The sequence below is a fragment of the Paralichthys olivaceus genome, chromosome 20 (genome assembly GCF_024713975.1).
Source record: "Paralichthys olivaceus isolate ysfri-2021 chromosome 20, ASM2471397v2, whole genome shotgun sequence".
Taxonomy (NCBI): domain Eukaryota; kingdom Metazoa; phylum Chordata; class Actinopteri; order Pleuronectiformes; family Paralichthyidae; genus Paralichthys; species Paralichthys olivaceus.
Genome location: NC_091112.1, coordinates 18,971,310 through 18,987,782, shown reverse-complemented (window position 1 = coordinate 18,987,782; position 16,473 = coordinate 18,971,310). Strand labels below are relative to the sequence as shown.

Here is a 16,473-nt window from a genome sequence, read left to right as displayed (position 1 = left end):
TTATTGCAATGAATGTCACATTATTATTTCATTTATCTATATTATAATTTTTACTCCTGAGCAGAGGTTGTTTTTATGAGCAGGGGATAACATAAAAAGACACATTTTACAAGTCTGAGGTAGAACAATTATGTGGTAGACCTCTTTGCTCACAATGCTTAAAGAATACATCAATATATTTTTGTTATATTGCAATTGATAAAAGTTACATTACGATAATCATTGATTTCTTTTTTAGCCCATGCCTAATGACTGGGAGTCTTGAATAGAACAACAACTGGGCCTTTCCAGGGACAGTCAGAATGTCTGCTGTGATGCTCACTGTATATGTAAAGTATAGGATCATGATAGTTTTGCATTAGTTCAACAGAATAGCATATATAGCATATACAGTTTATACTGAGCCCCACAGCAGTCTGCTACAAAACAACCAACATTAGCTCTCCAGCTGAAGTCTCTGTCTTATCTAACATACGAACACATCACTTAAAGGGATAGTTCACCCAAAGATGAAAATTCACTCATTATCTACTCACCACTATGCAGTTGGGTGAAGTGTTAGAGTCCACAAAACACTTTTGGAGTTTCAGGGGTAAACAGTGTTGCAGCCAAATCCAATATAACTGAAGTTAACCACCACTTCTTTAAACAGAAGAACACACAGAAAACCCCCCATAAATGCCTCCATACTGCTCCTGTGGTGTCAACCAAGTGTCTGTAATCCCCAACCTTTATCACGGGAACTTGTGAGTATCGCGGGAACTCGTGATGCAGTCATTCCTGCAGTACATCAGATCTATCCCTTTAAGCTACACCTCAGCTTGTTGAATGAGACACCAAACAAACAAAACGAACCTGTTTGCAGGCTACACAGCTGATGAGCTGCTCGGCTGCAGCACTGCGTGAAGCATGAAGGAGCCGCAAGCTGCTAAAGTCCTTCCTCACCCTCTGCCCATGACAGAGACGGTTGGTTCACTTGTGTCTATACCTTTCTCCACTGTGTAAAGGCTTGTTTATGCTACCTTTAATATGAAACTCTCCCTGTCTATTATCTTTCTTCTGTGTCATGTTTGTCTCCAGTCTGTCTCTCAGTGTGTGTGTATTCTGCTGGACGTGGCTACCCCCTCTTCTGCTGCTTTGACACCAAACAGCCGTCTCATTCACCCAGACTGCAGATCGTCCAGTCACCGTTGACATATGGAAGTCGAGGCCAGTGTCTCTGCCTTTGATGGTTTGTTTCATGTGATCGCTTGTCTTTTAATTTCACTTTCCCGTGCTTCCGGTTGTCTCCTCCAATTCTACTGCTGTCAGACACGCTGCGTCTGCACTACTGTGTTTTCATTTCATGACAAAAAAAGAATACCATCCAGATGAGTGTTTCAGCTCCATATCAGATATAATCTCTGCCCAAACTCTGTCCATACCTCTTTCATGAGACAAAAAACATGACTGGTCTTGGAGGCCATTCCCTGCCAGTTTGTGGATCAGCCTTCTATTCTGCCCAGACATTGCCTCTTCGTGAGTCAACCTTGCTCAGCTGCCTCCTTTAATCTGTCCGTCCCTGCCTCTCACCTCAAAGCCTTGGTACACACTCCCTGAATTGCAGTGAGTCCTTTAATAATCATCTACTGTCTCGAAGTTTGAGTTTGGATTTAATTTTGGAAGCAGAAGGGTTATAACGTGTCAATTTCAAACAATGTGGCAACAACTGCTCACTTACTTCTTCCATGTGACCTTTATATTTAAGACTGTTAGAACACAAGCTTTATTAATGTAATTAGTGATAGCGTCACTCCTTTCCCCACCCTCCCCTGCCTCACTTATAAGAGATCCAACAGTGGATCTTCAGATAACATAAACACGTAAAAGTACCTCAGAAGACGAGGTCATTCTCGGCTAAAGAAAACGAAAACTTACTCAATTTATTATTCAATTCAATTAGATTTGTATAGCGCTAAATCATTATATACATTATATCAAGGCACTATACATAGAAGGTTAAGACCTTAAAATCTTATTTAATATAGAGAAACCCAACAGTTCCCACAATGAGCAGCACCTTGGCGACTGTGGACTAACCCTCGTTAACAAGGAGAAGCCTCTAGAACCAGCCTCAATGTGGGCGGTCATCTGCCTCGGCCGGTTCGGGCGAGCAGAGAAAAAAGGGGAGGAGAGGGGAGATGGGTTGAAAAGAGGGGAGAGAAGAGAGAGAGAGAGATAGTGGGGAGGGGGAGGAGGGGGGAGAGGCGACTGACAACTAACATAGACATTATCAGGATTATTACATTCCATGTCTGCCAATGAATATTCATAAACACTCCACACTGGCGCTCGGAGAGGCAGCCAGCTGCCGTCAATCGAACACAACCAACACTGGCCTGCCCCTCCAAGCTGGCAAAGAAGAATGTTGAGATTATTTTTGAAAGCAGGAAAAAGGGAGGATTCGCTCATGTGATTTCATTTGAACATCAAGCTTGATGAATTGAGCTTTGTGGGGGCACCACAAATGTGCCCTGAATGTCTGAATAAAAAGCATGATTCAATTATTTCACCTGTGAAGAGTCAACGCCTGCTTCTGGATAAATTAAAAAAACATATTTAAAATAGAAACGTTTTGAATCTATAGTCAGAGGTTCACAAAAAAACTCTACTTCATAAAAATGTTACAAATTCTTAAATTGTTATTCAGGTTGGCAAAGTAAAATCCAAAATGACAGAAAAGGGGCTGAGATTACTTCTGAATATTTTGAACAAATCACACAAACTATTTATACCTATTTATTTGAAACTATAGATGTTTCAGAATCGTACCTCAGCCATTAGATATTCATATCAAACAACTGGGCTGCAGTGCAATATGATACATTAGAATTACAGTCAACGCGACAAGTTAGATTAAAAAAGGAAATAAAGGAGGTCGAAGCTCTCTGTTTCTTTTAATCTCCATTGTTGGTAGTTTAAGGAGTAAGCAACATTTTTACAGAAGTCATATTACAAACACTTTGACTGTCTTTACCTCTTATTGCCACATGACGTCACTGTGCAACATGAAAATGTTTCTCTGAGAAACACACAGCTCTATTCTTTCAAGCAAAACCAAAGCCAGTGCTGTTTCTTTAATACTCTTTAATGAACCTTTTTATTTCGTCAAGTCACATCCAAAAACACATTTACACCAACAGACCAAAACCACATTGACCAGAAGATGAAACATTTAAACATGTTACTTCAAACATTAAAAATACACATCAGCTGACACTACGTGGTCTCTGTATTCAGACTGTGTGATTGTGTCACCTTTCATTCACTTGTCTGGGATTAATGTCTGACAGGTTTCGGGTTAACAGCCTCTTTCCTGTGTTGATGGCCCATTAACGCCCTCTGTGTCTCAGGTACATCTGGAAGTGAATGGTCTGTAGAGGTCAACATTAAGACCACTGTGAGTTCTCGTCTGATCAAACCACTGGAGAAGTTTTTCAACCAAAACAGCCTGACTGCAGTATAAACTAATCAAGCTCCACATAACCCCAAATCATTTGGACTTTTCTGATATGGATAAAACAAATGACATCACATGTGTTCATTGGTGGCAGCATTATATTTTTGGATTTAAATCAATGTCTTAGTAAAATAAACTGTTTGAAAATAGAAAAGATAAAAAAGGTCTCTTGGTTTATTCCACTGCTTTTTTCAGAGGTTGCTTGTGTTTGAGTGATAGAAACGGGTGACGTGCGTGAGCGTGTGCTTGAATTGTGCGCGTGGCCGCGGCAGGCGTTGTCCACAAACCAATCAGACCGCGAAATGTAACCGCGTCAAGTCCACCACTGTGAGGGAGCATGCAACCGGAAAACGAATCATCGTTCCTTCACAATAAAAGCGTATGGCTGAAAAGATTATTAAGATTAATTTATTATCGTGATCGTGTCCACCACAAGAAATCATGGCATAGTTAGATGATATATTGAATTACACAATGGAATAATAAAAAAAGAATAAATAAAGATAGTGGAGCAAATGTGCTCAAGTCCTTCCCATATTCAAACAATATGTGTGGAATAAATGTGTACTAATTTGTATATTCTTGAATTGTGTAATTTGCGTGTGCCTTGGGAGGACTATTTATGAAACCTTACAACAAAAACAGATTAATATAACACTCAAATATTTCCGTGTGATCCTTACAAAGGTACACTGTGCATTTAGAATAGAGAGCCTTTGTTGTCATTGAACAAGACATAAGAAACTAGTTTAAAATCTGACACAGGACACAAAACCAATAAATACCCAAACAATTAATATGAGACCAATAATTACTTAAGGTTTAATGAGTTGTTGTGCTATGACATTAAAATGTATTTAAAAATAAGTGATTGAGGTGATTTATTAAAAGTCCTATATTTTATGGACAAATCAAGTTGGTCGGCGGTGAGTTTTGTCCGCTCTTTTTTCACAGGATAGTTTGTCCAAATTAATAAATAAAACAAGAAAAGGCCACACAGTGGTAGATGCAAGGTGCTTAAAGGGCCATTAAAAACAAAACAGAGACACAATTAAAAGGAATACATCTCAAATCAGATAGAAAGGAGATTGTTGAAAAAAGAGAGAGATTAATAGAGGTAAAAGAAAGGATACAAATTGTAATAATATTAAAATATTAATCAGTTTTAAGGAGTAAAATGATACAAATAATTAAATAAACCAAAATTATATGATACCTTGGTTCAAGGCACTTGTGAATAAAAAATAATGCTTTCAATCTGGTTCAAAAACTGCAATGGATGGGGCAATCCTATAACCATTAACCGAAGACCCAAGCTGTTTTCCCCATGAGGTTTCTTATGAGCGGTCTCGCCAATCAAGTTCAAATGGCTCTTATTTAGCTATTGCATAAGTCGTGCTTTATTTTGAAACGCAGTGAAGGAAGCGGAGGGCTGCACTCTGTCAGCCGGACGCTGCTGTGGAGGAGAGAGTCTCCAGATGAGGAGCTTCAGTTGATGTGAGGACATGACCAGAGACGCAGCAGAGCGTGGACACACTGTCTGTGTGCCATGGATTAACACCAACATTGTGCTGGTAAGTTTCCTGTGATGATAACTAGGAAATGTGTCTTCAGTGTAGAAAAGCATGTCTGCTGTTCAAATATTTAAATCATATTTATATTAATGCAACTGGAATGAAATGGTCCTTTAATGAGACGAACCTGTTTCTCTGTGTTGACATGTTACTGTCATGAAGACTGTCCTCAACACTGAGACCAGGGAAGCCAATTTCACTGGTGTGGGTTTGGAACACTTGTTGGCATCACAGCCTCGAATGGAGCCTGAGCTGTGGTTTTAGCACAGAGCCAGACTCCATTTAGAAATGCTCCTAAATTAGATGGCATCATCTGCCGTGTTTTGTGTGAGTGGACACATGTCCTCCGTCGTTTGAATTCGTATTAAATCTATCAGGCTACAGCAAGAAACATGGATTTTTCTTTATTAAGTGTCCACTTATTGTGACAATTCACCTGTTAATGCAATCAGCAGTCTCCCTCCACAGACAGGCAGCAAACCAATGGAGAAAGTCGTGAATTTGTTGCAGTTAAATGTCGATTGTCTGCGTTATTGTTGAATTATAATTTGCCAAATGTGTGTGTTCGCAGCTGAGCAAGGATTTAGTCATTTAACATTCGTAATTGAAATTCGCTTTATCCTCAGCATAGGAGACAAGTCAGTGTGTGTTGCCGAGCAACATCTTCTTTGCCTTTTTAAAGCCACTGTATTCCTCCCTGTCAGAGTGCTGTGCTACTGTTGTAAGAACAGCCCTCCTCTCATCTGTCCCTGAAGACTGGATGATCAACTCAATCTGGGATTTCACTGAAATTCAAAAGCCTCTGTCCTGTTGTTAAGTGATTCACAGGCTGAATAGAAATTAGCCTATGAAATCCCTGGTGGCTGCTGTGGCGCTACATGTGCAAATGAGCTGTTATCCACCTTGCTGTTTTATTTCTCATTCATCTTTTATTTTCTTATTCATCTCTCGGCAAGAATAATGTGAGGATGTGTAGTGTTAAGGGAGATGGGGGTTTAGTTACTTGTGGGGTGCTTGGTCTTTTGTGAAGCAATGGGGTGGTGGGTGTTTGTGTGCTTTGTCTCATTATGCATACTGTGTTGACCCCGCCAGGCTTGAGAGCTGCACTCCCCTGGGGGACTAAAAGCCAGCGTGCTGAATATTTTGGTGGAGACTCCTCCTGCTGTGTGCGCCAAGATGGGGAACGGATTATCGGACCATCACTCTCTCCTTCCATGCCTCCCATCCTTCCAGGCTCTTCACATTGTCATTTTAGGACTGGACTGCGCGGGCAAGACCACCGTGCTTTATCGTCTGCGTTTCAATGAGTTTGTGAACACTGTCCCAACTAAGGGTTTTAACACAGAGAAGATCAAAGTGTCAGTCAAAGGCAGTCGGCGGACGGCATCTTTCCACTTCTGGGATGTCGGAGGCCAGGAGAAGCTGCGGCCGCTGTGGCGGTCTTACACACGCTGTGCAGATGGGATCGTGTTCGTGGTTGACTCTGTGGATGCTGAGCGCATAGAGGAGGCTAAGACAGAGCTGCACAAGATAACGCGGCTGGCAGAGAACCAGGGCGTGCCAGTTCTGGTGGTGGCTAACAAGCAGGACCTGAGGAACTCGCTCAGTCTGGCTGAGATGGAGAGTATGTTGGCTCTGGGCGAGCTCAGCACCGCCACACCCTGGCACCTACAGCCCGCCTGTGCTATCATCGGCGAGGGGCTGCAGGAAGGTCTGCAAAAGCTGCACGCCATGATCATGAAGAGGAGGAAGATGCTGCGGCAACAGAAGAAGAAGAAAAGATGATGTGCTCAGAGTGGGAACTACAACATGTGAGCAGGATCTGAGGCAACATGAGAGAAGTTTATTGTGTTTGCTACAAAGAGACAAAACTATTCCTGTCCAGTTCGGCTTCCCCTCTCAAGTCTGCCCGGCTGAGTTTGAGCATTCCCGTGGAACTGTTGGAGTCAGCCAGCGCTTGGCTCCAGAGGAGGACCGTGGGATTCATTGTTGCCCTGTGGCCTCTCCCGTAAAGGCAGTACAGTATTATGCTATACAGAAGCAGAAAAATGAAGTTTACACTGAAGTCTTAGTGAGTGAACATGAGCTCTGACCTTTCTGTTTTATGTAATTTGTTAAAACACATGCTGCTTCTCCAGTCTTTGAATTTGTATTTAGTCAAAGCTTGTGTTGAGGTCACAGATTGAGCCATATCTGGAAAAAAATCTTCAAAGTGGCAAACGCCAGTGTGGCTGGGGTGGACAGAGTACTGGATAGTTGTACTTAAGTGAAAGTACGTCAAACTTGTGTACTCAGCTTTAGTAGGTCAGAGGGACTTTAATGAGCTTTATAGCTTTAAGTTAGAAACGCATATACACCGTTATACAATACAGAGCCCTTATGATACATTCCTTCTTTAAAGACACACCTCCCTATGGCCTTACTAGAATAATCCAGAAAAAATAGGACAAAACTCAGAACATTAAACAGTAATGAAGAACAATAACTGAAAATGCATGACAGGTGTAGAAACAGCAGACTGAAAGCATCACTATGTCCAAAAGCACAGAGGTATTCACAATAGAAGTTCTACAAACGCATATAAGAATAACAAAAAGAAAGTGTGTGCTCTCCTCACACACTGTGTAGTGCACACGCACAGTCCTACATTGCCAAGCAGCATCAGTGATCAATGGTCTCTCCTCTTGACGGGGAGTTATGACAGACAGTGGATTTGTTGTTGCACTCACCTGAAAGTCATTATTTGAGCCGCATTCACTGTGAAGTCCCTAAAGTGTCCAAGTACAATACTTAAGAATAACATTACCCAACATACTCACACAGTACACAACAAGTGACTTTCTGTCACAGTCATGAGAGTAAATGCTCATTACACCCCTGCAGTGTAGTAACACTATTTTGTATCCATGTTACAGTGTGAGTCCAGGAGTTGACATGAAGATTGATGGTGGTTCACTGAATACAGTGATGCACAATGACCGACGAATCTGAGCACAGCCACAGCAGAAAACCTTCCCAACACATCGGTGTTAAACGTCAGGGGTTTGGTGTCAGTCCTTCAGAGTGGAGAAACACTTCTATTTAAACTCGTCACTCAACTCCAGCATGAGGTCAACACAGTGAGGGAAGGAGATTTATTTTCACTGACAGTTGCAACAATAGATCAGAATGCAGTGCAGACATACTGTTCTGTTTTTATTAGTACAATGCTGCTAGTTTCTCTGCGGTTGTCACACAGTTTAAAATTATCAACATGCAAAGTCAGTTAGATGCCAAAGAAGCTTGAAGTCGTTAATATATCACCTGATATATTATCAGGATTAAACTTGAAAACCTTAAATATTGCCCCTAAACATGTAGTATTGGTAAAGCCATGCTGTTGTGTGAGTTAACATTGTTTTGGGAGTGTTAGCTGGCTAATTTTCAACATAACATTACTTGATCAAATGTTTTTTGTATGAACATAAGCATCCATACATTTGTTTTTCATAAATAAAAGACTAAAATGCGTATAATGATGCTCAAATATGAATCTATCTGCTGAAAGATTGAGTAGTATGAAATTTAAAATTCAGCAGCCTTGATATGAAACTCATTTGAATCATTTGCAATATATTTTGTAAAATTAGCTAGTGACCTAACATTAGTTGGCCCTTCCTGCAAGTCAACCTTCCTTTGCTTACAATAGTGAGCTCACCACATAACATTGGTATAACCTACTACTGCTGTTTACAGTGATTCTGCATTAATGCTTTGTAGTTAGCTTTTAATATCCATCGGGTTGATTTAATACGTCAATCATAGATTCAGTTTCACTCATTTGCTTCTGTTGTAGTCTATGTTTCAGTTTTTAAGTCATGTAAATAATGAATAAACAATTATAAACTGTGATGACAGATTTTGTAGTTGGCTACTTAGATAAATAAACAACAGGTCAATACAAAACAGATGATTTTATAAACAGTCTGAGAGCCACCAGTTGTCTCCTCGTGGCTGTAACAGGAGAGAATGACTGGCTGCCGGGGGAAGCTGTGACTTCATCACCGAAACACACAGCTCCCTGTACATGTGTCCTGTGGATGTGTAAACGTGTCGATCGACAGGCTCAGCTGGCCCAGCAGGAACAGTTCCCTGTCGAGTGTCCGTCCTCAGATACCGGCTGGTGTCCGAGCCAGCCTCACCTATCTGACCATTAGCAGAGCCCGCGCCTGAATGCACTTTAGTGGTCCTTGTCCCGAACCTCAAATGGACACTGACGAGAATTGTGATTCTGGGAGTGAAAGAGGTGAAACATCGCTTCAAAGGTTTCACCCCCCCCCCACTTTGTTTGGCAGGGGGTTTGATATTTATGTGTTTTGATCCACTCTGTTCACTTGGAATAAAAGCAGGTTGGTGACATAGCGACTGTTTTTGTTTCTTTATCTCATCAGTGCTCTTGATCAGCTCAGATTCCACCAGGCTCCAGGTTTGTTCTCCTCATGTTGTTTTATTTGCAACTGACACAGCAAAAGAGCCGGGGCTGCTTTCTAAGGAAAACAAGGTCACTTTCTTCCACACTGTGCATCACTTCATCTTCTCAGCCCCCGAAACAGAAGCTTGTTGCATTATGAATATTCAAATGAAAGCTAATGAGGGAGAAGACACTGCATCTATTTATATTAGCTGCAAATCCTCAGAGATTTAAAACACTGTTGCTTGAAAGCCAAATGTTCTACAGTTTACCCTCAATTGCTAAAAGAATAAGACAATAATTGGTTGATGTGGTTAAAAAGCTCCCAAAAAAATAGTAACTGGACTTGTACTGGGATTATTTTGTTGCACAGTTGTTGAAACTCAATGATCAAGAAATCCATTTGAATTGAGCCTAATTTAACTGTTGATCTTAAAATTAGCATTTTAACCAGAATAAAAATATTTAAACTCAAGGTCTGCACACAAGGTTTTCTGCCGATAAGAATATTAGTATCATTATTATCAGCAGACTGAGTTTGACGACTTGTGCTCCAAAGGAATTTTTTAAGAATCCCATTTGCTTTGGTTAATCTGATGTCCAGATTCATTCTTTCTGTCTAAGATTGAAACATAATATTCCATGATATATTCCAGCACCTGAAAAAAACATGACTGCACTTTTCACTTTTTAGCTGTACACTCTGCAATGGTTTGGTCTCACTGTTGTTTGCCAAAATCCCCAAAATCACACTTAGACTCCACAATTATTGTATTTGATGACAAACAGTTAAATCTAGACTGCATAAAGCCAGAATGAAGTTCATATGTCATACCCTTGAATCCAGCAAACTAACTGATTGGCTCTTGCCTCAAATCAACATACAGTATAACATTAAATACTATGCATCCTCACATGTGATGAACAGGTATAGCTTTTTCCAATTTAGGATATAAATTAATCTGGACAATTTCACTGGGATAAAATGTTGACTCATCAAAATTATCAGCATATTTACAATAGATGGTTCAATTCCCATGCTAGTACCATGCACCTGGCTTATAGCTAGCGAAACCTACACATTTCTTGGGATTTCTAAAAGCTCCTTATAATGTAAATATTAAACAAACAATATTTACCCTGTTTCAAAAAGTCGTTCTAGACAAATGGAGTCAGCAGCAGGACATACAGTTGAGTATGGTTACAGTGAATCAAATTTATATGAGGTCCGTACAGAACAAATTCACCAGATGATCCACAGGATGAAGATCCTCCTGAACTATGTATCCGAGCCAGCAGGGACACATTGAATTCTCAGTTTGGTGTGAATTCTGTGCAGTTTCTTTGGATGGTACAGAAAGCAGCAGCTCTGACGTGTGTCAGTTTGTGGTGCACTGTTAGTTCTGGGAGCTGTGCTGTGAGTGTTTTCAGAGTAGTGAGGGCAGCTCTGGCTCAGACTGGGTCTGCTCCGAGAACAATACCAGGCACAAGCATGGAGGAAGGAGATTATGGAGTATGAGGAGGGGGGGGGCACACAAACTGTTAAGGTCTGATTTCTGTTTGATTTTTTTTTCTGGTGGGGCTGGAGGCTTAGTCATTTGGTACAGCTCCATGCACACTCTGCCTCCTGGCCATCCAGCCAGGAATAATGGGGTTGAAAGTGGCACATACCGTAGCTGTTTCAGAGAAAATGAAATATGTGGGCAGGCTGGCTTCCCAGCATGCTCAGCTGAGTTCAACCACCTCAAAATGAATTTAAAATGAGAAGTTATTTATGCCAATTTTAATATGTTTGCAATCCCTGTATGAAGTGGGAAAGAAAACATTGTATTGTTTTGATCTATATTTCATCACCATGGTTTATGGGGGTACCAGAATAATAATGATACATAGAAAAGTTCAAATCCTAATCAGGGCTGACGATGCACAGAGCCTTCTGATGCCCCCCTTGCAGCAGCAGCATCCTTCCTTTACACCAATATGGCTCCTGACCAGCGACACAATATTTTCCATTGCACAAAACTCACAGTGGGGAGGGTAGCATGCCAGGTTGAGCCCCGCCCTCCTCCCATGGCCCTTGGCTGCAGGATATGACCAATACAGCTTCAGCACAGTGACAGAGGTTTTCACGGGTCACTTGTCGCCAAACATTCACATCAGCTGGCCTGATCTCCTGGAATTGCACACAGGACACACACAGACACACACACACACAAACAAACACACTGGTCACAACTCTTCACTTTGATCCAGGACTGATTAGCAGTTGATTTATAAGTCAGCAGAGGGACCAGCTGTGACACAAACACATCATCTCTACTATAGGTTACACAAGTGTATGTGAGCAAGGTCTGGTCCATTCCAGAGATGTAACAAATATTCTTTCGGATATAAACTATACTAGACAATCATATGCCCCTTTACTACCGACAAAAGGTTCCATATCTGTTCATGCAGATTATTTTGAACCGTTTGGAGCATTTTGACCAAAAATTAATTGGCTCAGAACCTGAAAAGTTGCCTCCCAGCTAGAACCAAAAAATAGCAGGATTTCAAGTTGTCGGTGTGTGTCTTATTGTTAAGCTAGAAAGAGCATTTCTATTCTGTTTGCATTGTGCAACCTCGTCTGTTGATAGCACAATGCTTCTGCTCAAAACTTGTGTAAACATGGGTGGGTTCTCTTGTTAGCACCAAAATAAAAATAAACTCAACAGAACCAGTTACAGAACTAGAAATGATTTGGTTTTAGGCATCTGAGTGATCTGTAAACAGATTTTAAGTAATGTGACCATGGATCTCTGACAACCAGCAAACGCTCAGGTCGCCTGGAACACCCTGATGTGTTCACAATCTCAACAAGACAAGACTCTAGAGAGTAGGCAGAACGAAGACTGTCATTTGAGCCATGTAGGGCTTTTCCATCATAGAGGAAGTAGATGTTCAGGGCCATGATATGAACGGCAGTGAGCAGTTGACCCGGCATGGTGTAGTGCAAGTGTTATTACATGGCACAGCACTGAAAGGTTAAGTTGTCGACCTTGATGTTGGAGAGGTGCTGTCCACAAACCACCGTGTGTCAACTGCAGCTCCTCTTCAGCACACTGTGGCTGTTTCTGTTTGTGCCATACCTCCCTGCACAGTTTCAAACGAGGTTCCCCCGATTGGCAAGCTTTTTTAATGTGAAGCAGCACAGCAGTGACTAAAAACAGCTCGAATACAGATGAAAATAATCAGTTAACTAAGTTCAGGCTGATATCTGAATTTAAAGTATTAAAATCCACATCACTGAGATTCAGATAGAGGCCACAAAATGTACTGAGAACTAAAAACAGCGAGAAAAAAACACTTTCTCTCTGGGCTGAGCAGGCATATGGTCGCACATTTTTCAGATCTGTTATGTAGGAATAGAAATCTGATTGGAATCAGTCATATGATCATGTGACACTGAACCGGGGGTCTCCAAAGATCAGAATAGCCCACTGAGAGATTTTCTCAATGTCCGGCACATGTTTATAATTTGTAGTTTCATTTTTGCCTCTTTAACTGTTACATTTACTAATCCAGGGTCGTGAGGACACCGCCCTGAGGAGCTGTGTACCAATCAATTGCTTTTGATCAAGTAATGGCTTGAGTTGTGGCAAGGTTTATTCCTGTTTCTGCCTGTAAATCAAATATTTATTTCCCTCCCATAATCAAATATAAAAATAAAAACAGCCCGATCCTGTAGTTTCTTCGCCAACACGTATATTGTGTTTGTGTATTGCAGCCACACCCAGTGGTCCCGTCTTTGATCCCCCTTTTTCTTATTGCTGAGGAAATGGGCTATGAAAGCCCAACAATCCATCTGAAGAGTGCGTATCCAGCAGGAGGGATGTGACGTCTGTGGGGTCTGTTCAAGCTGATTGATGACTGTGTGTTCTGATAATCTGACCCCCAGTCAGTGTGAGCTGCGAAGGGTGTAAACACTGCAATGATCATAGTGGAGGACAGGAAAGGAGATAAGGGAAGAGGAACCACTCCCTGCCTGCCTCGGTTTCCTGAGAAGAGCCGGGCTGTCTGCCATTGCAACCCCCCCCCCCCCCCCCCCCCCCCCCCCGAAACCCAGCAGTACTCAACCCTCAAACACAGAAGAAGCAAGAGTGGGGCAATTATCACCAAATACTATACTGTTTTAACTACTCCCAGTGGGAAGAGGCTTGGTTGATCTGTCCATCCAACTTCATGTCATGAACATACCACACATGAACACATCCACACTCCCTGGCAAATGAACCCTTCTTTATTTACATGTCCCCATGACTTTTCCTCTAAGACTATCCTCAGATAATTTATCGTAGAATAGCTCTTAGAATATCTAAATCAGAAGTATTCCTCAACCATTTCAGCCCCTGGGAACTGTTGGCAGGTATTCAGACCAAAAACAGCACTATGTAATAAAACTTCAAGCAAATCTTAACTTAAAGAAATAGTTCACCCAAAAATGAAAAAGCACTCATTATTTACTCACGCGGCCAAAGGGCGTGAGCACGGAGTCAGCTAGAATGTGCATCAGCCGCACACCTGTGTTACCTATTTGGCTCTTTACCTCTCAGTTGATGTGATGAAAGATAAACAGTGGAAACGATCCAGGACATTAAAATCCTGCCAGATTATTACAAGACATTGTGCAGTGCTGTGGAGCCTTTAAACACAATCATCTGTTACTCCAACTGGTTTCCTTGGATTTTTTGTCACACTGTCTCACTTCACACAATATGTCCCCACCAATACACTGTGCAGCAATGTTCACAATTACTCAGTCAACATACTTTGGAGTTCAGTATATATTAGATCTTAGTATTTAAACATGCCAATATTTGTGAATTAGGAATAAGCAGAGCTGATGCTGGCACTTTAATTCTGACCAGATGAAGGAGCACTGTAGGTCCAAATAAATTAAAACAATAATTTTTGAGGTTGAGGAACTGTTGAACTATATTTTTTCTTGCCAAATGTGCAACTTCAGTCTTAAAGGTTCAGTGTGTAGAATTTAGTGGTGAAACTGCTTGTTGAAGCTGAACACCCCTCACCTCACCCTCCTCTTCCAAACATGAAAGAGAACCTGTCGTGGCCTTCAGTTGTCATAGAAAATTCAAAAGATGTTTAGTTTGTCCAATGTGGATGAATGCAAAAACATGACCGTCTCCGTAGAGATCCCAATGTAAAAATAAAGTATTTAAATGTAATGAGCCCATTCTGGGGTAAAAGTAAAAAACAATTGGTACAAATGAACTGAAACACATATATTCAATTGCCTTTTCACCTAAATCTTTCATCATTGTTTACAATAGTTGTTGTAAAGTACATTCCTGGATTACTAGGAAGAACTCATTTGTGTGACTAAAACTTTTAGGTACAATAAAATTGTGCCATTGCTGTTGATTTTTTTTCTAAATGGAATTTGCAGCCTGTAGTGCTGTATAGCAGGCCAGGCATGTTAACAGGGTCAGGGTTAGGGTATGAGACAATTGTGACTTGTGAATACGGGCTATACAAATAAAATGTTCCTGATTGATTGATTGATTGATTGGTTGATTTATTTAGCAAATGTTTTACCACCCATTAACACAGAGGCCATTCTTTACCTGTACTATAAAAACTATATAAACATGGCTACGTGTGAGTCATTCTGTTTACGGTGTGTGTCAGTATGTGTAGAAATCATCTATTTGGAACACTCTGTCTGAATACAGACGCAGAGCACTGGAGCGGATAGATGACTTTTGTGTTTGGGCCCATATCTGGGATTTGTTCAGCCGTTTAAATATATGATATCTTTTTTGCATATTTCATTTTATTATTACAATCAGCTGCAGCATTTCTGATACGTCAAAGTCCTCACTGTTAAAACCATTACACACAGTGTTATACAGCTATGATTTCAACATGACTCACTCCAGCGACTTCGTCTCCTGACCAGCTGTGTTGATGTTGATCGCTCCAAACATCCAGAGAGCAGAGTGCAGCCTGTACCGGGACACGTTACATAATCTCCACCTCTGTTAGCCCTTTCCACTGTTGCTCTATTTTATCTCTGTTTAAACAGAAGCAGCCATAATCTCTATTTAACTGGAATCAAAGGAACTTTGAAGTTTTGAAGAAACCTCAATTGTGCCCAGCTTGTTTATTGTACCTGCCACGAACAAACTGGTTTCTCTCACCGAGAACAGGAATGTGTCTCTCTCTCTAATCCTCACGATTTCTCTTTCTGGTCATAGGCTCATGAAATGAAGGGTGACAGTCCCAGCAGTCATGGAAGCTGTGTTAAAACACCACCACCTTGTTCTTGGCTGGAATAAAAAAAAAGGCTTCAATTGATCCGTGTGCCACGAATCACACAGGCTACAAATCCAAGCTCACACTTCAAAGACATTCCAACTGTAATTAAACATTTTCAGCTTCTGTAGTTCTGAGCGGCAAAGCTCTGTGATCGTATAACATCATGTGGGGATTTGCTGTGCACATTTTCTCGTGAATGCAGTATCTCTGTGTACAGACACTGAAGTCTAGTTACTGTGAACATACAGTAAACAATGTTCAGTTTGTGTAGCACCATCCATCCTTCATTTGGCAGATACAGTATCTACTGAACTTTATACACATGGGGTTCAAACATATGAGGCAACAATAATTGTATATCAAAGACTCATTTGACATTGAGTTCGATCTCAAAGGAAATTATCCTTTATCCAACAATTAAATGTCATATGACACTATATAGGGCAGGGTAGGGTAACCTATTATATTAGACTATTTTAAGCATTTTCTGCATGCAATTGGGATTTTAAATGTTTGTTGCCATTTGGAAGGTTAAAATGCACCTGATGCATCTGCCCTGTTTTTCTCTTTACCAGAATTGTCAATAGGGACAAATAAAGTTTTGAATGAACTTTATTTTAATTTGTAAAAAA

The 16,473-nt window shown here is 40.9% G+C and overlaps 1 protein-coding gene across 1 annotated transcript; it reads left to right on the top strand.

The window, feature by feature from the left end:
* Positions 1-4,915: 4,915 nt before the first annotated feature.
* Positions 4,916-9,474, top strand: arl4ab (ADP-ribosylation factor-like 4ab). The gene is made up of 2 exons (XM_020090896.2): positions 4,916-5,073; positions 6,166-9,474. The coding sequence occupies exon 2, from the start codon at positions 6,250-6,252 to the stop codon at positions 6,856-6,858; it is 609 nt and encodes a 202-aa protein (XP_019946455.1). The 5' UTR covers positions 4,916-5,073; positions 6,166-6,249; the 3' UTR covers positions 6,859-9,474.
* The last annotated feature ends 6,999 nt before the right edge of the window (positions 9,475-16,473 follow it).